The sequence below is a fragment of the Mugil cephalus genome, chromosome 12, assembly GCF_022458985.1.
Source record: "Mugil cephalus isolate CIBA_MC_2020 chromosome 12, CIBA_Mcephalus_1.1, whole genome shotgun sequence".
Taxonomy (NCBI): domain Eukaryota; kingdom Metazoa; phylum Chordata; class Actinopteri; order Mugiliformes; family Mugilidae; genus Mugil; species Mugil cephalus.
The window spans coordinates 6,154,164-6,181,591 of record NC_061781.1 but is presented as its reverse complement, the minus strand read 5'-3'; the positions used below and the strand labels follow the sequence as shown (position 1 = coordinate 6,181,591).

The following is a 27,428-nucleotide window of genomic DNA, read 5'->3' as shown; positions in this document are numbered from 1 at the left end:
TAAGTTTGTGTCCCTCAAGTTCCAGTTTGTAAGTTAATGATTGGACCAAATTAAGATGCAGGTTAGTTTCCACTGCTTTAAATGTTTATCTCTCTCCACCCTGACTTTTGAGACACTCTCACCACCATACATTAGTCCTCCAATTAGGACAGGTTACTTTTGTTGCTGATGAGCAGAGGCACATCAAACTCCTTCGGCCCATTTAACTATTAACCCCTAAATGACAGTTTGGCATCTTTTTAAACCCCCTGAACGCCTCTCACTCACTTGTACTCTTTGTCAGATGTGGCTGAAGCCCTTGAAGCGACAGGACATTCCCCAGAAGATGTGCTATGTGGTGCCTGTCTACAAGACAAGCGAGCGGCGCGGCACCCTGTCCACCACCGGGCACTCCACCAACTACGTCATCGCCATGACGCTCAACTCCGACGTTCCTGCCGAGCACTGGATCAGACGAGGGGTGGCCCTGCTCTGCCAGCTCAGCTCATAGTCTGTTTGATTTACGCCCAATTAAAAGAGACTGAAAAGAAAGACGCCGGCTCTGTGGCTTCTCCATGAAGCTAAAAAACAAAACTAAATGAATTCAGAAGTGACCAACGAGACTGAGATAAAGAATTCAAGTGTGACAGCTTTAGAGCAGGTAGTGAGTCTTTTAATGAGCTATTTGTGTTTCAGATCTGGAGGATTGAAGGAGCTGATATGTAAACAGACAGAATCAGAGCCAGACGGAGGTAGAGTGATGTGTGTCACTGGTACACATGTTGTCTTGTCACCAGTTGTAAAATTACATTCAGGAGTCCAGGATCTTTCAAGGCTTTATTCTTCTTTTGTAATGGGGACAATGCACAGACAGGCAAACAGCAAGATGTCGCATTTTATATCCAGATCACAAAAAAAATGTACAAAGCAAACATGATCATGGACTTTCATTTTGCAGGGGTTTTCCCAATAAACAGGTAGGGAAGCTTTGGGGTATAGTGTCACTGTGTCTCACTCAGATTTTATTTTAAAAGACCCAGAAACATAGCGAGCACATGAAATGAAATGGGAAACAACTGGAGAGATGTGAACTCATCTTATCAAAGAGCTTCACTTACATTCAGCTCATTAAACAGGAGCAAAAGTAAAAAGATACGACATGATGATGATAACTTACATGCTCCCACAACTCCATCATTTTCTTTTAGAAAACAAATACAGGCTCGTACCTTTATGTCACACTACACCCCAAAGAATCTCCCACAATCTTCACGCACAGATAATTTAAAAAGTAACAAAACTTTTCAACATGGCAGTACAAAGAATGAAAACTTTACACTCAACACAATGTCTGTACCGTTTCACTCATGCTACATGCATGATTGAGTCAGATCAATGACATGAGTTCAACGTGACTGACGATGACTTCCAGCCAGTTAAGACACAGACAATGGATGTCACACAGTGACAGGATAAATGAAGTCACACACATTTGTGTGCTCCAGCAGCTGAAGCTCGGTCAGGTAGCTTTAGCACGTGAGCCGCAGAACAGCCAATGGAATGTGAGGGTGGGGGCGGGGCTTCGGGGGGGGGGGGGGGGGGATTAAGGGCGGCATCAAGCACCAGCCACTGAGAATCCACACTGTGGCCACTTCCGGCACAGGCAGCAGAGCGACTATGAAGTACACCCCAGAAACATTCAGGAATGTTTGTGCTTCTCTTGCTTTGTCTATCTCAGATTGTCAGGATGAGAATTCATTCTTTGACAAAAGTACCTTGAAAATATTAGCGGGAACAAAAAAGTTAGCTTTTATTTCTATAACTACTGACGCTATCGAGACCTCATGTATTTACAGGAAGTAAAAACAAAACAAAAAAATCAGCAATGATGTGTCAACTGATCCTCCTACTGTCCGGTTGGTCAGAGTACCTTTTAGGAACTCAAAAGAGGTAAAGACTTTAAAGAAGAATGACGACTCCATCTGAATTCACATTTTGAATCCTTACAAAGAAAGATCAGACAAAGGCCTCACAAAAATATGTCTTTTGGCTACAGATAGTCAAACCTTTACAAAAGAAATTGGTCAGATATTTGCGACATCTAGTTCCTAAACATAAAAAACACTGATTACTGTAAATGTTCATTTGTGAACACTTTGGCAGCTGTGTTAGCAGCAGTTATCACTATCAGCTACGAAGGTTTAATAGTTCGCAAAAAACGCTAATAACAAAACTAAGGGAAAAACGGAGGAAAACTGGCATTCAGACCAGCGGAGTCAGGGGAACGCTTTTCTATTTTGACACTGCAGCATAGAAGCTGTTGACACATCCTGCAGGTGAAGTGACATTAGCTGAAAGGTTCCTTCTGGCTCTAGCAGCTCGCGAACGGAGCCGAGCATCTTTGAGGACAGCGTGGGACGAGGGGGACGGTGCAGCTGTGGGGGCTGCTCCAGTGGCCGGGGCTTGGCATAGAGGGGATGGATGGATGGATGGCAGGTGGAACACAGCACAGACTGATGAGACATGGATGATGGGACACAGCACAGACTGGATGACACACAAGGAAGGTGGAGGTGGAGGTGGAGGTGGAGGAGGAGGAGGAGGAGGAGGAGGAGGGGGGCACACGACGACAACACACTAACACAAGATGACGATAAATGGGTGGTGAGCAGCTGGACCGTGACAGCTGTCTCTCTGCAGGGACGCTGCTCCCACCTCACCAGATTTTTTTAGGATGGGTTTACTGGTTCAGAGGACCAGGATGTGTGCTCTGGTCGGCCACAGATACATTCTTCTGTCATTGGAAATGACAGGAGAGGGTGACGGAGGAGCACAGTGTAAACATCACTAGCAGAATGGTGGGATGTGGTTTGAATGAATGAGGCACGGGCCGTGAACACGATGCACATCGCATGCAAGACTGGGCCGTTACGTTGCAAACAAAGCATGTTAAGGCCGAGAAGGACAACACTGATCCACCTGCTTCTCCCCTCCTTCACTCCCTCCGTCAAAAGCCGAAATCAAAGACGATCTGGTCTTCGAAGATGGCGATGAGCAGCATGATGCCGAACCCGGTCAGCAAGCCCAGGTTCTGAAGGACGAAGTGTCCCAGCTGGCAGCGCTTGTGCTCCTCGCTGTCCCCGTGAAGCATCTCGGGCAGCTGAGAAAGAAACAAAGCAGCCAGTCGGCATCAGAGACGAACGTTTCTGGAGTAAACACGGCAGATCAGAAGCAGAGAGACTGGAGACGTGAAAGTTAAGCTGCTGTTATTAGGAGACAATGGGCTGTGGAGAGAACTGTGCCAACTCACCATATCCACCAGAGCCACATACAGGAACATGCCAGCTGTGATGGCGAAGATCCAGCTGGTGACGTTGTGCGTGTACTGGCCCACAGCGGTGCCGATCATCATGCCGACGTAGGCCATGAGGGCAGACAGCAGGTTGTAGACGATGGCCTGCTTCACTGACATCCCGGCTTTCAGCAGCACCGCAAAGTCACCTGTCAGAGAACACGCTCGTTTAAACGCCGTAACAAACTCTTCTGACACACGTCCTTACGTCGAGCTCTCCTCATGAATACAGCTTTCTTCACCAACTCTTTATGAAACGTAAAAGCCAGAGGAAGCTGACGACGTGAAGCCGCGCGTCCAAGTTCTGTCAACAGTTTGCTCTGCTGTGCTTTTTGCTTTGTTTAATTTCTTCCGACTTTTCCAACTCACACCTCTGTCAGTCTTCGTGTAGGTAAAAAAAAACTTAGCCGCACTTTTTAAGAAATATATCATGAACTCCTCTCTGATACACTAATGATTACACATGCATGCCGTAGCCTCTCTACCCTCTTCAATCATTGCCGAGCCAAATGCAGGGAGAGGCCCAAGTCTCAGCGGAAACGCCCTGGTTTTGGAGGGAGATGAATACTGAGAAGGGGGGTGGCCTACATTTCCTGCGCCGTGTAACAAGCGGCCTCTTTTCCTCGCTAATTACCTCAATGAATATATTACCACTCTGCTCTCATCCATCAATCAACCCGGGAGAAAAGAGGGGAGAAGTTAAAGAGAGACGGTCTGAACACACCTCACGTCCCTGCCACCCCCCCCACCTCCCCCCTCAACTTACTCCGGTGTTTCCTGCCTCCCCCGTTCCAGTCCATCACACACTCAGACACGCCTGCCGCCGCCTCATCTACCGCAATTAACACACCCATCTCAGCCAATTAGCTTCACTGTGGGTGGTTAAAGAACCCTCATAATCATCATCCTTTCCATCCAGCTGCCAGTCGGGGACGGTTTTTGTGTTTTTTTTGTGTTCAGGAGGAGCTGAGAGGTGCACTTGTCAAACTGCTGGGTTTGTCTGACAAGTGGCCCGACACGAGGGAAGGGGGGTCTGCTGAAGTGCAGGCGCAGACTCAACAGGAAATGTGAAATTACACAGGGACAAAGAGAGTGATCTGGCATATCTTCACTGTGTGCTTGAGACAGGACTTCAGGGCTGCAGTTAGTCGCTCATCTGGAAACTCAAGTACAACTGAGCAAAGAAGAGCAATAAAGGACAAAAATGTTCAAAGCCCGGGGCCTTCTTGTTCTTATGATGCCTCCGTGATTTCCTGGCACTTCAAACGAATGTTGGAATGACACGTGTTAAAGTGGCCTCCTTTAGCAGCATCAGTTAAAAAAAGAGCTGCACCACTTCTCCCCACGTGCTTCCTAATTTTAAACACGACATTAAGAGGACTCAATCCTATAGATCAACATGAGGGGGCTTTAAGTCACCGGTTCACTCTCCGTTCTATTCATCAGGTACACAAACGAGGAACCCAGACACATCCTCTGTGCTGATGTGCTGTGGATGGGCCCATTGTGTGTCTTTTCCACCACACTCTCTCCTCTCGCTATAAACAAACAGGCAGAGCAGAGCACCGCAGAGTAAAGAAAAACAAAACACAAAGGCAGAGCAAAACTGTACACTGTTGCTGAATCAAAGGGTCCTCTGAGATGACTGTATGTAAATGAGTGCACCAGCAGCTGTAGGTACATCACCTCCGCACCGACAAGTCATCTCGCTGCTGTCAGACAAAAGCCATTCATTCGGAAGGAGTGAAGAGGGGACTGATGATCACTGACACTGCTGGCTTAGGTTTTAAGGGACAGATGCTCACGAGACTGATTCAGAGCTGTTTTGCATGAGGCAGCATTGATTTTCATATTGAGCGTCATTGTGTGAACCGAACAAAGAGTTCGAACTGCTGCTTTGTTCCACTTGTTGAATGAATGAAGTGTGCTGCGTCTGGTGCGTGAGGACGAGCAGACAAGCTTGTGTTTGGACCCTTTGTCGCCGTGTTCTTACCGAGTTCATGAGGTAATTCGTGGCAGAAAACAGCCACTGACGTGCTGATGCCTCCCGTCACATTTGCGCTAAATGCTGCACCTGCAGAGACGGAGATGAGAAAGCTGGAGTTACATGAAGACAGTTACCACTCTGACCCAGTCAATGTAACTTCAGACAGGAGATTATTGGCTCAAAGTCTGGAAACAATAGAAAGTAATAGAAGTCCAGTGACTTCCTACTGAAAGACACAGCGATGGCAAGTTCCTGCTCCCGGACGAGAAATGATCTGGCTCTTAATTACCTTCACAAGCACAATAAATCTGTACGCATTGCACAGGTATGCACCTGAGTTTTTGTCAGATTAAATAACCAAAGTCTTTTAATTTTTGAGAAGAGTGCAGAGTCTCTAAATGTTGTAGCAGCACGCTGCATGTACAGATCACAGAATTCAATCTAGTCCAGTTCATTTAACCACTGGAAGCACTAATCAGTAACAACCATGAATTGAATTCACTGAGTGTCTGCACTGAAGGAAATCATCTAACTTAAAGGACCAGTATTTAAAGGATTTTTCAAAACTTCCAATTACCTTCATCACTGGATCTGATTTCTATGAACCAAATACACAGATCTTAACTTAGTGGCCCATGTAAAATACATACAGCTTTCTCCATCTAACATTATCTTAATACTTGGGAACCTTTACTGTCTCACTTTCTGTCTGATCTGGGCTGAAACTTGAGCCACTGACACTGAGCCCATGTCTCTGTTGTCGTCACAAGTAAATCTACTTCCAGTGTCTTTCAGGGATGTTGCAGGTTTTATGAACTCAGAACTCGTTACCTATAGCGAGGCCGTCGCTAAAGTTGTGCATGCCGTCTCCCATGATGACCATCCAGGCAATGCTGGCTATGCCGGCGTCCTTCATCTCCTGATCCGAGTGGCAGTTTCCTCCGTGAGAGTGTCCGTGTCCATGGCCGTGCTTCTTGGCTTTCCGTCCATTCTCCTTGGTGGGAGACGAGTGAGGGTCTGTGGCTGCCAGCGGCGTCTTGTTGCTGGGAGATTCCGGTGTCTGGAGCTCAGTGAGCTGCGTGTCGTTGTGACCATTGTCGCAGGAAATGACTGTGCTGTCAGGGTCTGAAGAAGACAGGAAAGGTTATAGTGAGCGCCACAAACATAAAGCTGCTGCATGACTGAACATCTCTTACCTTCACTGAGTGGCTTTAGGTGCAGCCACTCTGCATCAGAGCGCCGATTTAACTTGTGATCCGACAACTTCCTGCCAATCTTTCCCTCCTCGTTCACCTTCTTCATGCCCTGTGAGCAATGATACGATTTTACAATCGATTCACAGACATTTCATTACATGTCAAAAAATTCTTAAGCTTTGTGACCTCGAAATAATCAATGTCAACGAGAACTGAACTCAAGGAATACAGCAGAGAAAGCCAAATGCTGGGAGAATTAGCGTTCAGCCCAGCGCATCAGCAGCAGCAGGGTCATGATGGTCTTACCTTTTGGTCCTTGTAGTGCTTAAACATGCCAATGCAGTGTTCAATAATGAAGAGGAGGTAGATGCCAGCCAAGGCTGTGAGACCTTTCCACACTCCATCAAAGGCTGTTACCAGATCACCGCTGTGGCTTGACCCGTGTTCACTGTGGTCGTGAGCCCCTTGAGACTGTAGGTAGGAAGAGAAACACAAGAGTGACCGAGAGGACCGTGAGAAGCTCACGTTTATCACCTAAGAAACGTCAAAGTGTGTGAAGCGGAGGAAAGTGCGCAACTGTAACAGCACACACAGTGACCCGAGGACCCAGACGGTTTACTGAAAAGGGGAAGAGGGATTTGGAAGTTCCAGCATCATTAAGATGAACTAGGTCATCATTCATTGCTGGCTATCACACGACTCCCAAAAGACATACGAGACCCTTCTGTGCAAAATACTGTTAGTACGGGGGTGGGGGTAGTTAGTATTTATTACAACAATATTTTGGAGCTATTAGAGCTTGGTCCCAAATTGGTTCTCTGTCTAACAGTGTGTAGATCCTATTTGTAGAAATGAAATGAAGTACTTGTGTTTTCATTAGTGTAAACGATAGGCTTTATAAATATGGATGGCGGAACAGTTCCTTTAAAAGTGAAGCCAAAGAAAGCAGAGCTCCCTCTGATGACTGGTTGTAGTATAGATCATAAACTGGGACTTGGGCCAAAATAAAACACTAAAATGTACGTCAAATAATTTTATTTTCACGGAGGTTTCAGTGATTTTAGGTAGTTAATATAATACTGATGCACGTTCCAAGTATCAGTTTTTTAGATAAGTTTGGTTTTAGTTTGTTATTTGATGCTGTAGAAACAGGATGTGACGTATTAGTGACCATCAGTTGTCATGCCAGCCGCTCTGTAAAGTGGTGAGAACGGGATGACTTCCCTCTAGTCTCCAAGACTCTCCAAATAGGCCTGTGAGCGGTTTCTCCAAGTGTCCCAGCCGCGGCCTTATTGGAACGCTCTGACAGGGCTGGAATTCTTTCTGGACAGGTGAGCAGAGCGGTCATGTTCAGGATGAGTCAAGCACCCTCAGAGCTTTTCATATGTATTATTCCCAGTCCAAGTATCATTTCTTCTGGGCAATCACTGTATTTTGTGCGCTGTGTCAAGAGTCTGGGTTCTTAAAATACTTCAGTTAGTGACAGCTGCGCCGGTGAACTGATACAAGTGGACCAAACGAAGCTGAGTGTGCTTCCACCTCAGAGGGGTTTGTTCCGGTGTGATTAGCGCGGTGCACTCACGTGAGGCAGCAGGTGAAGGAGAGCGTCGCCGCTGAGCGTCCCCACTGCCAGCGCTACCAGGAAGGTGAGCAGGAACTTGAAGCAGGACTGGTTGAGGATGGGCACGAGCACCACCCCCAGCAGAGACAGCAGGCTGATGATGGTGATGGACACAAAGCCCCACAACCACACCCACACTGCAAGAAAGACAAACAGATGAAATATGACAAATATTCTTTATTTTACAGCAGATGAATGAACTGCAGACGTCTGTATAAATACAAACACAACACCTGTTTGGATGAAAGAAAATTCCTGTAGCTTACTACATGTTCAATAGCAAAGACACTAACAGCTGCAGTTTTATCAGTATTCGGCTGCTGGCTGAAGGACCTTTCCCCATCGCGTTCGCGAGTGAAGGAAAGTATCCTCCAGAGGTTTTCAATCCATGTGTCCTTGTGATGACACATGACGCCCGAAGCAAAAAAACATGAGGTGACATTTCAGCAGGTTTCTGCTCGTCTCATTTTTCATTCAAGGCCACTGTCCTGAGACACGAAGCACAGGAGAAAAAGTGGAAAGGTACACTATCATTTAAGCTGTCAGTCCGCCTGTCAGTCCAGGACACACTTCAAAAGTGCACGAGACCGAGGGAGAAAAAGTTGGAGATTCTCTCGTCAGAGATGACAAAATGTTTAATGTGGTATGAAATTCAATGTCAGACCAAAGCTGGAACTGTGTCTGCTAAAGCGGAGCTGGGTCGCTCACCGCTGATGTTCAACAAAAGGACGTCTATTGACTAAAACGATGTCTGCATGTAATGCACATCTTACACACTATTGACTTCACTGATGTATTTCACAAGTATGAAACAACACAATCAACTACTGCTCAGCAAATATTGTCCTGGAGGTGACAGCAAACTATTCACCACACTATGTGTAATTAACATTGAAAACAAAGAAACCTACTGGCTCTACGTTCCCTGGCAAAAAGGTTAACCGTGCAACTTATTCCACCGGTATATTCTTTCACCATGTGACAAATCATTGAGCCCGATTCATATAAACAAATGTCCCAGAAGTGACACACTGGCAGAAGGAAGAAAAATGACTAATAACAGTAAAATGACGCAGACACGTCTAATCGGCCCCAGGTGGCGTCGCTTTTGAAGAGATGATCTGAAACATGTCTCATGCCTGACGGAGTGGTCTTTAGAGAGACTGAATCAAGCTGTTCTCTGACCGTTATCCAGCTGCAGGATTAAAAAAAAAAAAAACTCTCTCCCCAGGCACCAGTCTCACCACTCAGAAAACAGGAGGCTGAAGTTCCTCCTGGGGGAAATATTTTAAATAAAGAGCCAGGTCCTGACGCTGAGTACACTCAAACATATCATTATCTTTTGGGAGGATGGCTCCCCAAACCCCTGACGCTCACTGTGGATTAACATGTGTCCTCTGAAGCCACGACAGAAATAGGAGGCACTTACGATGTTGGCGAGTACAGTCTAACGGCGTCTACGTTTGTTATGTTTCTGCACTCAATTATTCAGGCTCTCTTTACATTTGCCATCTGAGTGGTTTATTTACTTGCTGACATTTCTTTTTTTGCGGAACAAGACAAACCTTCTGACAGTGCAGTGAAGTTCACTGAGCACTGGGACCCTTTGAGCCATCTGAATTCAAACTATAAGGTGCAAATATTCCCCCCCACTGACAGCTGCATCTTTGCTCAGGCTCAGATTAAAGGTGAAAAACCACAGAAATATCCTGTGACAGTTTCTACTGAACAGGAACAGTCATCAACAGGAATGTCAAAGATCAACTAGACTTTATCCTCAGCTCTGTTTGTTCTTGTTTGTAACTAACATAAGCTTTTTTTTTTTTTTAGTGTGTTTGGCCAAATTAATGAACGGAAAGCGACATTTCTAATTACAATCATCCCTCTCGTGATGTAATAGACGCTGCTCAGATTAAATGCTCATCTGTTTGTGGATTATTAGCAAGTTTATATAACAACAGGAAGATTATGCAACTTTTTACTTTAGAAAATAATGTAGCACATATAATATGCTTCCTCACTGTGTAGCTGTCTCTTTCTATTGCTTATGATGTGACTCAACAATTTCCCATATGGGTATATAAAGTACATCTATCTATCTATGTACTTAACTGCATGGGATTTTGGGTCGATATAATATCAAAGTTGCACAACCTCCGGAGGGTGGCGGGGGGGTTGGAGCCCATCCCAGATTTCACTGGGTGAGAGGTAGATCTGGTTTAATCCCAAAACACTGGACATAGTCTACACTCCATGGCACACAGCAGATGCCAGCATCGTGCCTCGACATTCAAACTGTCCACGACCCTGACAACAATATATTTATGGAGGAAAACGCTCTCAGACCGACTCATCCTTATGCTGAAATGGAATGAATACAGTGGCAATGATTGGCCGTGCCCGTCGTAGCTTCTGAGACACACACTTAGTATTGTTTCTGGACTCAACCTGACACATGCACGCAACTGGTCGTCAACCCACAAAAATACCAGAAGTATGTTTGGACACACCTTACATAAACTGGGCAGGGCATACATGCTGTGATCTGTGCTGTGCAGCTGCGGTTACAAAAATAGACCCCTCAATGTTTATTTATTAATTATTAGAGCGGACAAGAGATTCACATGTCTAAATGTGTTTATCACATGATTATCGGCAAAGAAATCTCACGTATTTTCATCTGTTCTAAAAGACAAATCTTTCAGATTTTAAATGAACTTCGCTTTGTCCAAATGTGCGGTGTTCTCACAGCTCAGAAGGACTAAATACTCAAAACAATGATCCAGTGGAATCTGCCTTTAGCGAGAGGGAGCAGGGTTTTAAGTATCAGCTGTGCGCTTGGCCAGAAAGTGCTAGACTCAAAGGCTGCTGGTAACTCAGTTCACATCCACAGTAAATTCAAATGACTGTTCTTGTTGAGAATGCCATCTGGCAGAGCCTTGAACTTTCTTTATCTTTTATCTTTATCCATTTTTGCTCCAGAAAGTGTGTGTCTGCTTCCACCCACCATGTGACTCCTCAGCAGGTCAAAGGTCACATCACTGAACAAGTGTGTAATAATGACACATCAAAACGAACGGTGTTAGCAGGTTTATCTGTGATTAAAGAGAGCAGCTTTATGAGGTTCAAGTGAAACATTCCACTCGTGTTGTGTCTGAGTGAGACAGCCGCTGAGCTGCTGCGTGTTTTAAGCCGGTAGGAACAATGTGACGGCCTGTTTTCATGCGACCCCTCTATTCTTTCTATTTGCCAAACCGTCGCTGGCTGACACATTTCCCTGTTCTCCGTAAAAGCAAAGATATTCTCTCCCTTTCATGTGTTAAGCAGCAGAATAGAGTCATCAGTCTTTCCAGCTCTAGTTTACTGAATGTATTAGCTATATACGTAAGATGGACAAACTGGACGGGATGAAATAATTTTCTAGCCATAGCTAAAAGGTGTCTTTAATAACCCTCGCTTTCTCATTTTATTGTCCACCATTATTTTGGATGTGCCTTCCACACGTAAAGGTTTTCCAGTTGGCTTCTTTCTTATTTGTCGCCATGAGGCGGAACGCTGTGCAACCCTGAGAGGCAACTGTGTATCAGCCAGACAGTCCATCACCGAGTCACTGCAGGTTCTTACACTCACGCAGCTCATTTACTTCTCTATCTCATTACCTTTATGCAGTTGTGGTTTTGTGCGACTGTGCGCAGATGTAGGAGAGGGTGGGGGGTGGCGGGAGGGCGATTGAAGGCAGTGATAAGGGAGCGTAAGAGAAGAGAAGGAGACCAACTGCTCTGTGTCTTCTCTCCAATTACACATCTCCTGTGAGCCACGGCTCAGACAAATGGTTCAGGGTGTCGCTTAGGCTCTCCTAATTGGCACAGCGCAAAAAGAGAGGGGGGGGGGGCAGAGAGAAACAAACGGCAAATTTTCTGAGTCCCCCCGTGGATGCCAGCAGGAGGGAAATGAGAGGCAGCTCTGCACCGTGTGGTAATGTCTATGGCTGAGTCTTGGTGCACCATTTCAGAATATCCAGCGCCTCTAGTTTCCCACTAATGAGGAGCCATTGCTGCCCTTTTGACTTGTTTGTGCAGTCTTCCCCGTCATCATTACCATTTTTACGACTGTCTTCAGCGGTGGCACGCTTCTGCCTGAGGCACATGTGATACAGGTTTCTCTAGAGGGGAGAGTTTGTTTAATAATTAAAGACTTAAGAGGCCATACGTTTAGGGAATTCCTCCGACCTCACAACAGAGCTTGAGTTCCTGCTGTTTTGACAGTATTTTTTCACACAGTTTTCTGCTGTTACTGTACTGTATTTGACATAAAATGGGACTTCTAATTAAAAGTAAACTCAGGTTATGTAGTGGTGTTGCAGTGTATGCAGCTCACCAGCTTCTCGCCTACTCTGTGTAACACAAATTAAAATTAAAACACAATTACACTTGAAGCCCAATAAAGAGCGTAAGAACAAATCAGTTCAGAAGCTGTAAATGGAACACAATCAGGCTTATTATCCAGGTTCATGATACATTTTTCTTTCTAGATTTCTCTGTTTTAAGTATTTTATGAGATTTACAAACTCTTCCCACTGATTATACCCACACATCAGTGTAGCATAAAGCCCCAAAACGCTGCAGCGCTGTGTGTGGTTTGGTTTTTTGCATGGAGAAACTTATTACTAGTGGTGTGAGGTTTTTATGGCTTTATGAGTTTTATACGACCTGTAAGTCATTAACTGTAAAACGTTGCGTTGTCATAAACCTAGTACCTAAACCTAATGAGATACCAGAGCAGGGCTTAACATTAACCTACTTCTTCTTCTTCTTCTTTTTTTTTTTTTTTTTTAAATAGCTCATCATTCAGCCGCTTTCATTTCTGGATTGTTAGAACTTCAGGCATGTGATTAGAATAAAAACAGAAATGGACAGAAAAACAAACTAAATGTTCAGCACATGACGGGCGCATTTGTTCACTGCCATGGCAACTAAAATCATTTGATAACAAGAGCATGTTGTCACGGACAAAAAGCTCAGTTTGAGCTGCGGTTACATGAGTGTCTGATAGTGATTCTATCAGATGTACATAAACATCTATCACATGTAGAAGAGGAGCTGGATGAGGTAAACTCACCACTTTCTCATTCAACACCAATTTTGTAATAAACAAAATAAACACTCTCTTACTTCCTGGCTATGCATGTGTACATTAGTGGGCCAGACCCAGACTGACTTTTCCTCAGTAATCAACTCTCTTAATATATTTGCTGCCTATCAGCTGATGGCCATTAGCTGCACCTACGCTCACTGGAATTGAGACTAACTAAAAAAATGAAAATAAATAACAGTTGCGCTAAAGCCATTCCTGCTTATTTCAGCCTTCCACACCTACGACGGCAACTGAGATTGAAGATGAATCCATTTAAGTCCAGTTCACACGTCAGGACATGCAATAAAAAAAACTTTTTTCCACCGATTGTTCTTGTGTGGTTACTAAATGCACACAGCAGAAGACTGGCTACATTAAGCTGCTCCCTGAAATGTACAGCTGTGAACAGGATTCAGGGTTTCAGAAAACGTTGCATGTTTTCAGAAACGTGTACAAAAACTTCTCACAGGAACAGCACGAAGTGTGGTCTCATGTTACTTAAAGACGTTTTGCACTCACTTTCAGGATCCTGTTTTTAAACTACAGTCAGCGTTTGAACTATTCTCTTGTGAGTGTTTGCTCTGGGAAGCAGAAATGAGAAGAAAAGCAGAAATGAGAAGAAAGGCAATCCTCACCCACAGAGGGTCGGCCCCACCAGAGCACTGTAAATAAGGAAAGATGGAGAAACCGATAGTGGCCATGTCCTGGGGGATAACGGCTCTAATACCAGGTTGACTTGACAATTATCATCATTAGATTATTTCAAATAAACATTCTATTGTGCAGGTCTGCCACTCATCCCCAGGAGAGGAGCTCCAGGTTACACATCCTGATAGTATCAAGGTGGTGGTTTACGCTGGAGTCCCAGTGGTTTCCAGATAAAAACTTACAGATGGCTTTTTCATCAAACCTGGTCGCTTTACCGACAGTTACTCCATTATTTTAATTTAATGTAATGGCATTCAGGGTTTAAGTGATGCTTCAGTAATGTATGTCATTTAGTTACTGGAGGTGAAGGATCTGGCAGTGGTCATTGGTCACTGATCATTGGTCTCCCTGACAAACCTTAACTCCTCCTACATAATCAGACTAACAACTACTTTCTTTGCTCTATGTTTTGTCAAACAAAAAAAAAAAAACACAAAATGTGGTGTAAAACACATGAGATCTTTTGCACTTAAGACACTATGATATTATCGTTTGTTGGTTTCTATGTCTTAATCTCATATCAAAATGCACTAGATCTATAAGATACTTGGCTCTTACCAGTACTGACAGGTTCCATGGCTTCCTGCTCAACATCCACGTGGTGGTAATGAAGGATGCAGACACGACTATCTATCTGGTAGAGCAACGCGGGACACAGATAGGTGAACTGGCTGGGCGAGATGAGCGAGTCAGGACTCAGGCCGTAGTGGGCGAGGAGCTGAGTAACGTTCAAACACTGGAGAGAAAAAAAGAAACGTAGGAATGTAAATTTGAAGAGAATAAAGCATTGACCACACGACAACTGCAAAATTATTATGTTAAACCAAATAAAACTAGTAAGTATCAGCTACTCTCAGGCCTTCTTCCTGTCAACTTCCATACAAACTTCTCCACTTTTTACGGTGGAAAGTTGGTCCCAGAGTTGCTCCACTGGGAACTGACTATGCCCCAGCAAAGATCTGTCAGGCCAAACTGTTTGTGTGGGCCTTGTGCAGGGATGGACAGAAGAGTAACACGTCGTATGTGGTACATGTTGTCTGAATGCTGTGGAGGTGAATTTGTTTACAACAAAGTGGCTTTGATTGGAGAACCTCCTTCATATTTTGTGTTATCCTTTATTTAAAGTCACCCAAATTAATGTAGGAACTAGAGCTGCAATGTCTAGTATGTGACATCGAGTTTAACTGATAAAATGAATAAGAATGATAACATTCATTATTTCTATGATAGTTTTCTTATATTTTAGTCATTAGCCAAAAGAATAATTGACTTTTTCGAAAACAATCAATGATTTTTATTTTAGGAAGTAACAGGAGAGGCAAATATACTGACAATAAGTCATTGTATGAATGCAATATTACTATAAGAAATGTCATATAAAACACCATTTCTACTTCTAAAAGATAAACATGTTCCTAAACTGCGTTACCTCCTCGTGCTGATGTGACAATCCACCTGGGTGACCAGGATCAGGGACTGGGAGAGTGGGTACTGCTAGTGGTCCTGGTGCTTCTCTCTTATCTTTATGAGAATGGCTGTGTCCATGTTTGTGATCATGGTCGTGGTCGTGATTATCAGATGGGGAAGGAGTTTTATTTCGCCCTTGATTTCCTCTAACTCTCGCCGGCTTTCTGGGCTTCTTGGGCCGGGTTTCTGTTGGGGCAAGAGATGAGTGTGGCCCCTCAGGGACTTGGGAGGGCTCCAAGAGGGTAGAGGGCAGCTGTTCCTGTTTGGCGGGAGTGATCTCTGTGGTTGGCTGCACGTGAGGACCACCGTGATCGTGGTCATGTTCATGATCACCACTGTTGTGACCGCTGTGGCCATTATGAGTTTCAGAAGACAGCTCCTTGTTGGTAGCAGGGATCTGTACCTGGTCATGACCATGGTCATGGTCATGATCGTGGTTGTGATCGTGATCGTGGTTGTGATCGTGGTTGTGATCGTGGTCAGGGTTGTGATCATGACGTTGGTTGGGATCGTGGTTGTGATTATGGTCATGGTTGTGATCGTGATCGTGGTTGTGATCGTGATCGTGGTTGTGATCGTGATCGTGGTTGTGATCGTGATCGTGGTTGTGATCATGGTCGTGGTTGTGATCATGGTCATGGTCGTGATCGTGGTCATGGTCGTGATCGTGGTCATGGTTGTGATCGTGGTTGTGTTCATGATCGTGTTCATGTTTATGATCATGTTTTGCAGGCGCACCAACAGCTGGGCTGGCAGCAGTAGTCTGGCTGCAGCCTGTGGGAGCTCCGTCTGTGTGTGGACGGTGGAAACCCGGCTTGTGGTGTGAGTGACCATGCTCATGCTGGTGGCCATTGCCTTCAGTGGTGGATGAATGTGAGTGTAGCCCCTCCTGCACATCCAACAGGTCTAGGTGGGCTACATGGTCATGACCCAGGTCCTCGTGATCCACACCTACCATCTTCACCTCTCCTAGGCCCAAGCTATCAAGCAGACTCTGAAATCCCTGGAAATCTAACCGGCCCTTCTGACCGTAACGCCTGAACAGCTGTTGGATGTAGAAGCGTTGCTCCTCCTCGAGACTGTCCTCGGGGAGACCGTTGGACACCGGGGACACAGTGGCTCCTCTCACGTACGGAGCCTCAGAAATTTGCAGGTCGTTGTGGGCGTGGTCGTGGTCGGCATGCTGATGGCCGTGTTCTTCTCCGTGGCAGTGGTTGCACTGATGGAAGAGAAAGGTGAGCACACACAGGAAGCAGAACTTGGTGTGCACGTGGACTCGCATTGTCCCCTCACTTCTGGTCCCCTGCTAAAACAGAACAGCATCAGAATTTGTATCAGTGTTTTCTCATAGTCATGAGAGAAATTTGTCTTGGTGAGAATAAATAGGGATGTTCTATTTAAGTGCGCACTGTTGGAGCCGACAGTCTGCTGTATTACAGATAAATTATTATGGGGTGTATATATAAACATCTTACACAACCAAGTAAGCATCATTCAGTCTGTCTCTTTCCTGCTGACTTTATGTTTCTGACTCCATGGAGTTACTTATTCCATCTGGGATTTAATGCAATACCGATAAAAAATAAATTTTAAAACAGAGGCAGGCTTTTGGATAATGGTTGTCCTGTAGACAGTCGGCAAACAGAGAAACACTATATCAACCGCTCAAATTATTTCAAAACAAAAAATACAGGCTTCATGGGATTGGATGTCCCATCCCAGTCAGTGAAAAATTAATCCTGATTCAGTTCTCAGTTTTAAAAACACTGGCACAATTTGATGTTGTGAGAGTTAATTTATTTCAAGTTAAGTGTATCAGCGTAAATAGATCTGGCTCTGTGTAACAGTATACAGTGTACGTGGTAGACAATTACCTTAAAGCAAAGAAGAATAATATGTTTTGCATTAGAGTAAAAAGTCATGTTTTTGTGTAGCTTTCACTGCAGAACTTGTATTACAGCTGTGAACATTAGATACAATGAACTGACACACAGCGACATCTTCCAGCGTAGCAGGGTTAGCAGCAGTTCACACGTAATTTGAAGGAAACATGAAACGAATTAGGATAATAAGCCTGCACATCATAGATAAATTCAACTTTCAGAGCTGCTAGCTTTAGCTTAGAATAACGGATCTAATAACTGAATCGGGGACCCTTCTGGAGCACAATAAACTCTCTACCGAGAATTGTGTAACATATTGTTTGTACCCTCCCACTTTAAAAAGCCTGAAGCAGCAATATCATTCCAGTCAAATGATCCTCATAAGGTCTCTTGTGAAGCCCGTGGGCAGTTGATGGGTGAGGGGTGGGGGAGGAGTGGAGTAAAGAGAGGTCAGATGAGGAGTACTGCTGGATAATGGTAAAATGGCACACAACGGAGACCAGACAAATACACAAACGCACAGGCGGTTGGCGTGTTAGTGAAGTTTATACTGAATATACAGCACGCACATCATGGGGGAATAGAGGGAAAGGATACGTGTTGCGTGGACCGCAGATAATCTAAAAAACAAAGAGGGTGACAGATCCTCCTCGCAGCTGTCAAGGCTCGTAAAAACCGAATGCAAACTGTAGGCTAGTGGGAGCAACAACAATAAAAATATCACAGTTATAACTACATACATGTCTCTGGGAACACAAAGAGCAATAAACGGCGTAAGCAAAAGTTGAGAAGAACAGACAAAACTATCAGACCAGTTCGAGATTATCCACGTGAGCCTTTATCAGCAGGACAAAGTCAGTTTCTGTGCTGAAGTTAAGAACAATCCACCATTTACACCATCTAGAGCCATTTATCCAACAAACTACCTCACCTTGTTATTCCAGAGGAAGGTTTGTTGTTCCAGGTAAAAGTGCTGTACACAGGATACCAACAATATAAGGAACATAATCTCTACACATACGAGAGACGAAAGTCACATACACAACATGCAATGAAAAATCCTCCCACCTAATGAATCCTTCCCAGTGGAAAGTAAAACATTTTTAGACAGGAAACATTTCCACCGAAGTTGAGACAAAGCCACTGTTAATTCATCAAAGCCTTAATCACTGGGGCGACGACATCAGTATCTTATCAGCTCATAACGTCAGGAGTTCCTTTTCCCCGTATAACAAGATCAGAACTTGTTTAAAAGTAGCGTTTCTCATTAGTATGTTATATTCCTTGACAATGTAATGCCAAAAAATGGACATTTCTGATTAAAATGCTAATTTATGCGAGAAAATAATTCAAATTACAGTACACAAATTTAAAAAAATGAAAAAGCTACCGCTGATCCAACTTTCGCATTCAAACTGTTCACAATCCAACACCTTCCAAAGACATTGAAAACAGCACGGATATTCTAAAAGCATGAAAAATTAAAGCGGCTTCGTAACACTGCCCTCACTCTCATTTAAAATTAGTTTCAGAAACTAAAACTGAGACGACTTACCGCTGTGTGTCCTTGGAGGAGTGGTGTGTGAAATTAAAGTTTGACCAACAAGTGAATGGCGGTGTTCTGACTCAAGGCTGCTGACATTAAATGCGGTTACAATCCTACTTTGCCGCTGTAGATAAGACAGTGTTTATAAACATGAGACAGCAGTGACCTATGAACCTCACAGCAGATAGGTTGAGCCAAAACCAGGACCAGCACAGCACCAACAGAGCCTGCATTGTTTCCTGATTAGAGTCTTTGTTGTGTCTGGCCTTTAATAAAAACAAGGGAATCTTTATTTTAATTGCATGTTACACAAACTAATGCAAAACATAAGCGTCAGAAATTCATTTCCCAAGGTTTTTTTTTTTTTTCAGACTTGAAACTAAGTACGAAACTACTTTGTATGTTTTTATGACAATATTCCAGAAAGAGATTTCACAGGGTGGTCGGAGATGTAATCACACCACGAGACAAACAAATAATCCCATCATTACACTGCGAAACAGAATAGGTAAGTGGTAACTCACCAGATGCTTTTCCTCCTGCTTGGCCCCCAGTCCTGGTCTAACAATATCAGGGGCTTTGACAACTCTTCTGAAACTGGCACTGTGGAAAAATATGAAAGCAAAGACACGAGTAAAATTCAGACGCTGGCTTTAACAACAAGTTTAGTGAAGTAACTAGTCAGGTCGTTATATGAGGTGAGTAATGTCTGTAGTCACAACTAAATATTAGTTTGTCTTCATGAAGAGATCATAGCAGAAACACAGATCAGCCACAACATTATGACCACCACTGGCAGGAGAAGTAAATAACATCTTGTGACAACACAATGTTCTTCTGGGAAACTCTGGACCTGGATTCCTTCCTGTGGATGTTACTTAGACATGTAGCACCCACCTAGACCAGACCAGACCCTCCACCCCCCACCAGCCCTCCCCAGCAGGATGCAGCCTGACACAGACACACAGAAACAGTATAGGAACAACTAAAAAAATAAACATCACAAAAAAATAGTACAAGGTGTTGACCTGGCCTCCAGATTCACTTGATCCAAACTGATCAAGTATCTGTGGGATGATCCACAGAGGACCCTCCCCTCAACCCACAGGACCAGACACCACAGGACACCCTCACAAGACCCATGTTCACGTCTTTGATGAGTCACAACTGTTTCGCACAAGGCAGACTTGATTGGTCTGTATACAACTTATAAATCTTATTTCACTCATCTCTCAAACATTTCTGCTCACATTAGCAAAATAATATTCTTTCATATGTTTTCCAACTTGTTCATGACAAAAGACGCACTGTTATTTCTTTGAGGGGAAAAAATGACTAACCCCTAAGGTGCTTCATATGATTCTCACACGACCACATACACATCCTTCTCATTTCAGTATTAAGAAGATGTCTGCAGGGAAGCTGAAACAAAAATAAAATCTATGCTCATATTCAAGACATGCCACAAAAAGGGCCCATGTTTACTGTTAAAAAACAAGTACACGTTTTGTTGCTAATACAAAACAGCAATTAAACAAATGGTTAGTGAACTCAAAAGAATTGAAATCTTTAAATGTACATATGATTTCCCAAATATTTAATAGTTTGAGCTCTTGAAAAGTGATGGATCCTTACAATACGTGCGGCGGTTTCCCAGACCTGTGATGGCTCCATCAGAGGATTAAACCTCACCTTTGTGATGCACGCCGCTAAACCAGCAAGCTATGCAATCCTAAAGCTTGCACCAAGTGGGGAGTGAGAGCTGAATTTGTTCTTAAGATGGAAAAATAATATAAAAAAACATGGCATCATGGAGGTTTTCTTAGTAAGGCCTGGGGCACGGCAGAGAGGCCAGATGTCAGCTGTCACATGGACCCAGCTCTCAGCAGATGGTCTGTGGAAAGCTTGAAGGACCACGGTCTGTTGTTGTGTGATTCAGAAAGTAAGGAAACAAAGTGAGAAACATGTGACACACCTGAGTTCCAAGTCCCTGCTGACAACCACCAAAGACAGCTACAAACATGATTGCTGGTTAACAGTTTTCAGCTCACACATCACTGCCTCTAAGACAGACCTGAGGTTACACAATCCGACATTACAACAGTAGCTTAATCTTGTAATGTCTCTGTTATTGCAACACATTATTACAATGCAAAGAACAGTCCTCTTTGCGGTTATAGACGTGGACAGTGACAGCCACCCATCACTGCTGCGAAACACCTCACAAGAAAAACAAGCACAAGTCTGAGAAAACAAGGCTGACACAACATGTGTTTAAGTCAATACCCAGAATTACTGTGGGCTGTCATGACACACGCAGTTTCAAATAAATTCAATTTAAACAGGCCACAACTTTCGTAAACATCTTTAACTCAAACGGCCCTTTGCATGGCAACAAACAAAACGTCAAGGTCAAGTTTATCAGGTTGAAGCCGCTGAGCCACGCACACAAAGCTGCTGTTTTTGCTCTTCAGAGCCATGAAATGTCCAGGCAGAGTTAGGGACCGACAGTACAAAAAGACACAGGTGCACTGCTGATACTCTGTGGCCTGGAAACGAGTTCATCATCGTGTAAAAGATTTTAAGACAGCAAGACTAGGCTTGACACAGGCAAGTAAACAGAACAATCTGCCAAGCAATACACTGTGCAGGTATGATAGTAACAACACCTTGACAAAACACCGGCTGATGCTTACCTCCAGTCTGAAAGCCCAAAAAATGGACAAGAGTTCACTCCACAGCAATAAAATAAAAATGTTCACACCAGCACTAACATAAGTAACGAGTAGAATGAGTCCAGTGACTTAACTAATTTGTACAGGGAGGCGGTGAGGCGCAGGGAGGGAATTTGTGTGTCTGCGTGTTTGAGCAGTCAGGGAGCTGTGTCCAGGATCAACCACCTGACCAACTACTAATGGTATATGTGTGTCTGTGAGGGTGTGTGTGTGCGGGCTACATGTGTACTGCACATTTTACAACGTATCCTGGATGTAAAGTTTAAACAAGTTTAAACATATATCTAAAATGCTCTATGTCAGTGTTTGATATAACACTGACCTGTGCCCAGTTCTACAGGCTTAAAATCAGACTTTCTGTCCTGGCTACTTAACAACGCCTTTCTGAAATTAGACCAATTATTATTGTATTATCAAATCAAAATGAAAGACACCAAACTGTCAATTTAGTGAACATGTTGTGTAAAGTGAACACAGATTTGGAGCATTTCAGGTAAACATCTTGTAATACCTCAGTAAATGTTAGACCACGTCATTGGAGTGGTGGTGAAACGGGGGAAATGTCAGCAGCTGTATGTGTGGAGGCTTTTCACATGGCTGCAGTATGGAGGAGATCCTGAAGTACTGATCTCAACCACAATAAAATGTCTGAACTTTGCTCTGAGGCTGCTTGTACTCTTGAGGTTCACAGGGGGCCTGGAGCCTGTTCCAGCTGTTTAACCGTTTAACTTAACTCATTTGAATGTGATTCTTCAAACAACCCCAGGACGCCAATGCAAACAGCATGACAGTGCTCCTCACAAAAATCCATAAGTGTGTGTGAATTACCGTAATAATGCAGATATTGGATTTAGCAACAAATAGCAGCAGTTTCTGTAGTTCACGAGTACAAGAATACTTAATGTAAGCTTTTGAGACGTGGCTTACTACGGACAAATCTATGTAAGATTAAATACAGTATCAGCGAATGCATCAAATTTATAATCAAAAAGTTGAATTTCTAATCTAATTTTGCTAGCTTGGGAGTCTCCCTCCTTTCCCAAAATCCCTTTAAATAAATGTAAATCTCCATGGTTTAAAAACTCAAGAGCACAAACATTGGGATTTAAAAAGTGGCAGTAATATATATATATTTTTTTTTTAAATGTTGTTCGAGACGTGCAAAAATATTTCCAATTTCGTTACGAGACCATAGCAGAGTAAATTAGCCCCTAGTGGCAGCCATAGTATTGATATTGTATGGGAAATACTGCATCAGGATTGTAGACTGTAACCAGCATTGGTGTAGGTTGGGTGTCACCTATAGAACGGTGCCTTAAACCAATACACCTGGTCAGACGCTTGTTTACAAAAGTCTTATTAGAAACTAACAAATGGCAGCTACAGTGTCTGTAAGAATATATATTATTTTAACTGTAATGTAGCATGATGCGGTTCCAGTTACTAAGAAAATGGGTTAACAAGTGCTTCTCTAAAGTTGGGATCACAACAGAAATGAATAATATGTTATAGACAACTACTCAAAATGTTTTATGTTTTTTCACGTGCATATAAACGTACTGAATGTCTAGCAACATACAAATTTCCCATATTCTACGAGTTTTGCCCTAAATGGGATCTAAACAAGTGTCTAACACGCAGTGAAAAGGCTGGTGTTTGGTTTCTGTGTCCTAATGTGTCATCCTGCACATAAATAACTAACTAAATCGCCTGTAGGATGTTATCCCCCCACAGGCATGTCAATGGTTTACTAAATGTCCTACTTTAGCAAACAAAGAAGAGATGCATTTTCTGCACATTGAAACCAGAGTGAGAACCGATATGAAAAATATGATTCTTTTGCAATACACAGCTGACTAATTCATGCAGCCGCATCTGTGTTCGCTGAATCTAGATGCTCTTTTCAAAAATTCAGTGTGTTTACATGCACATGAAAAAAAACAAAACAACAAATTATTGTCTTAATCGGACTCTAACTGAGGCCTGTATCATGAAGCAGGATTACGGACTTATCGAGGTAACTTCAGGGTTAACACCGGGTTTCTGGTATCACAAAGCTGGATTCATTCTTATTGAGGTAAGTTACCATGGTAACTTACTCTGAACGACAAACCTGCTTCAGGTCTGGGTAACTTTCAGGATTTATCTGAATCCGATAAAAGGCTCCACCCACAGCCGAACAGTTGTTTGGGAAAGATTGGCATTCCCTTTCACTGAAGACCGGATTGAGATTGGAGCCCAAATCGTGAGAAGAGCGTTATGGTGTGAACGCATCTTCCTGGATATAATCACATAAAGAAGAATATATTTTAGCCATTTGTCCCTGCTAAGCTCAAACACAGCTCAGAATCAGGATATTTTCTTTCAGGCCAACAACTTGTATTGATATGATGTAATTGTGGCATCAGCTTCCAGCTTTATTGTAGCCCATATAACATTAAGAAATTAAGAAATCCAACTCCCCAGATGCAATGATATTTCTGTGGTTGGTTTGTCCTCCAGAAGGTTTACATCTGGGGGAATGAGACGAATTGTCATACACGCGATTCATCTATGCAGCGTAGTGATTGGTATTCATGGCTGTGTTAAATGTAAACTAATTGAACCATTGATGTGTAATTCATGCATTTATGCACGTATTATCTGCAATCCTTTACCATGCCATTTGGCATCTCTTCGATGCAGCCACGGTGTTTCATTTAACGGTGAGATTTACTTTTTCTTCTTCATATTTGAGGAGAATCAGTGTTTGCTCCTTTTTGCTGGCAGATCAGCGCTCATGATCTGCTGCCTTGGAACCGCTCTTGATACCACTGACTGTATATACTATGGACAAACCCATCGTGATGTCACCCTTTGGATTCTGAATCTCGAAAATGAAGCCTGAAGTGGGCGGAGCCTGTGGTCACCATGTTGGATGAGCTTTACTCCGTCCACACTCGGATACTCCAAATATGGACATCAGGGTCGTGTTGGGGCGGAGCTAAAAGCAGCCTGAATGTTGAAACCCACCCACCCAACTTAGTGCTACCGGGTTAGCTCAGGCTACCGAGCTAGGCTATTCGCTATCCTAGGTGCTAGCAGCAGGCTAACACGGTCGCCTCTCTCCCAGTTTGATGCCATTTGTCCCGACTAAAATATAATATACAATACATTAAATACAGTTATGATTTAGAGATTAATGTCTTTACTTAAAATAAATACTAGCGTTCCGTTACAAGTTATGAGTCACATTTCACATCTCGGCTAAAATAAAAATCGGTGATGTAGTGATGACTTTCAAAGTGTTCTCTGCCCAGATTTCAAGTCCTGCAAGTCCAGTTCTTCATGTCATGTAGAACATGAGGATCACCTGAATTTTATACAGACAAACAGACATGTAAAATAAAGTATGTATTATATGTACATAATGTGTATGTGTACGGAATATTATTAACACATATTCACATTTTGTTTCCTCGATCTTAATTTATGTTACCGTCCAACTTACACTACTAACATATAAACCTTGTTTCAATATCTAGACTAACGTTATGTATGGACCCATACTGTAATATAATATTAATATTTTTTTCCGTATTTTACCGTAGCATTGGTCCTATGGGAAAAGTAACGTGAACAAGACATTAATGTTTCGTATTTTATGTGGTGGATTAATATGTCTCACACTGACAAACTTTACTTAAAAGTATTATTAATTATTATTTACGTTCTGACCTCGGTGGCGGTTTGATTGATAGCCTCTCGTTAGGCTGGATAACAATCCAGAGCCACTGGAAGGCTAGCCTAAGGCTAATTCATTACCTGGCTAATTAGATAGTTAACTTCAGCTACCTGGCTATATTGGGCACTGACACAGACCATAAGAATAATTCTCCAAATTCACTTACCGGATGGTCTTGAAGGAGATGCAGCAAAGTAGACAACTATTATTTTTTATTTAAAATGATCCAAATGGACCAAAGCCTCAAACTCAGCTGAAAGGTTGTCATTAGCTCAGGTGAGGACTAGCAAAGAGACCAAGGCTAGCAGCTAGTGGCCTCTGGCAGCGCCCATGCGTCACCTGTCACTCAACGCAGGAACGCCCTTAATTATGCAGCATTTTAAATGTTAATATTTAAATGTTGGGCTTTTTTACATGAGGGTCTATGGGGATTTGCTGAGTTGATAACCAGCATCGTGATACCGCTTATCCAGATTGTCATTGTTGTGGATAGGTTCAGCTGGATAGGTTTAATCCTGAGTAAGTTGAGCTGGCTTCGTGATACAGGCCAGGAACTTAAGTGCATGTAAATACGTCACTCAAACTAAAATCCAAGCTCTCCTTATTCGACTAAGACAACAAAATAATACGATTGAAATTCGGTTTTCTCCGGCATGTATACGTTTAATCAGACTACAACAGGATAACGTGTGTGCGCTTGCTCCACAGCTGCTGCGCTGGCGTGTGACCCCAGAACAAAAACATTATGTATTCATCTTGTCTTGTATATTATATAACATTATAGGTCAACGGGTAACGGGGACCGTATTACCGTGGTATTATCCCGCTGAAAAGACGCATATCGCCACCTACTGTGGAGGAGGAGGACATGTTCCCTGTCAGTTATTAGATTTTTTCCGCTGCATGTAAACTGGGACAAGGGCCACATTCAAAAAGTCAAATTTTGAGCATAGCTCAATTAAGCTGCGCATGTAAACGCACTGGGTGTCATATTTACCAATCATGCCACTGTACAACCCGGAATTAAATCATATAAACTTCTGTTTGTTTGTTACAGTTTATAAAAGCAACATTTGCATCCATTTGGCTGTGTAAACATCCCAACCGCATGACACACAAAGTCTCTAGATCAAATACTTAAGCTATATCTTGCAATCATGAAGTGGCCCTTGGAAGCTGGAAGCTGTAAATAAGTTTTGGTGATACAGATTATCACTTTAACGGGAACTGACACACAAAGGGGCCTTTCATGTTGAGCATGAGTCAGTCTATGTATACAGTAAATGTTTTCTATTTCCCTGGAGGAGCTTTGTCAGTTCTGTGAAAATGACTCTAAAGATAGACACAGGGTTATATTAGTTCAGTTTCGAGACTGCTCATTTGTGACATGTGAGCTGAGGGCATGATGAGTGAGAAACATCGGGATTCAATGTACAGGGGAGTTACAACAAAAGATGTTACTGACTGCATTATGTGAACTGTAGAACTCAGCATGTACTTTGACCCATTTTAGGTTAGAGTGAAATTCAGGATAGTTCGACAGCCTGTTCTCATTCAGGTCCCTTTGTGCTCTTGTTTCGTCAGAGTGGAACAGACTCATTAATGTCTGTGGAGGATCTCTTAATTACAGTGTAGGGTATAAACAGACTTTGGGAAGCCCTCACATTTATCCAAGCAGGAACTTCCATTAGGCATCCATGGTGAATTATACTGCTATTGTATGACTGTGTGGACATTGTGAGTCTTTCAAAAACACAGATTTAACAACCCTGACTATCAAATATTTTTGATAAAGATTGCAACTAAGGTACAAAATGTTTTGCAAGATGACTATTCAACACATAAACTTGATAAAAACCAGACTCACAACAATAAAGTAGAGAGGACCGGGCAAACTCCCTATAAGATTTTTTGCAACTTGTTGTGTGTGAAAAAGCCACCAGGGAATAAATCTTGAACAGTATCGTGGCTACAGAAAATCAATACTCAGTTTCCTGCCTCTGGACAACCATCATGCATTTTAAGTAATCTAAACCCGTTGAGAAACAACATTACTCCACAGATTTTGCCTTGTAATATGCACAGGCCCTTCACTCA

The 27,428-nt window shown here is 43.1% G+C and overlaps 2 protein-coding genes across 9 annotated transcripts in view; one reads left to right on the top strand and one right to left on the bottom strand.

The window, feature by feature from the left end:
• dnah7 (dynein, axonemal, heavy chain 7) overlaps positions 1 to 969 on the top strand; it is a 61,050-nt gene extending 60,081 nt beyond the window's left edge. For both annotated transcript variants that reach the window (XM_047600372.1, XM_047600371.1), the window contains exon 66: positions 284 to 969. In XM_047600372.1, the coding sequence (XP_047456328.1) occupies positions 284 to 490 (207 nt within the window). In that variant the 3' untranslated portion in view covers positions 491 to 969. The remainder of the gene's footprint in view (positions 1 to 283) is intronic.
• slc39a10 (solute carrier family 39 member 10) overlaps positions 804 to 27,428 on the bottom strand; it is a 29,501-nt gene continuing 2,876 nt past the window's right edge. The window contains exons 1-11 of one of the 7 annotated variants that reach the window (XM_047600376.1): positions 21,569 to 21,721; positions 19,397 to 19,475; positions 15,406 to 16,749; positions 14,535 to 14,712; positions 8,097 to 8,272; positions 6,821 to 6,985; positions 6,515 to 6,623; positions 6,150 to 6,443; positions 5,325 to 5,405; positions 3,290 to 3,480; positions 804 to 3,139 (exon numbers count right to left, since the gene is read on the bottom strand). In XM_047600376.1, coding sequence (XP_047456332.1) covers positions 2,987 to 3,139; positions 3,290 to 3,480; positions 5,325 to 5,405; positions 6,150 to 6,443; positions 6,515 to 6,623; positions 6,821 to 6,985; positions 8,097 to 8,272; positions 14,535 to 14,712; positions 15,406 to 16,725 — 2,667 coding nt within the window. In that variant the 5' untranslated portion in view covers positions 16,726 to 16,749; positions 19,397 to 19,475; positions 21,569 to 21,721 and the 3' untranslated portion in view covers positions 804 to 2,986. Of the gene's footprint in view, positions 3,140 to 3,289; positions 3,481 to 5,324; positions 5,406 to 6,149; positions 6,444 to 6,514; positions 6,624 to 6,820; positions 6,986 to 8,096; positions 8,273 to 14,534; positions 14,713 to 15,405; positions 16,750 to 18,257; positions 18,387 to 18,881; positions 18,997 to 19,396; positions 19,476 to 21,568; positions 21,722 to 27,428 lie in introns of those variants that run through there. The other 6 variants (XM_047600378.1, XM_047600374.1, XM_047600373.1 and 3 more) reach the window with 6 other exon arrangements.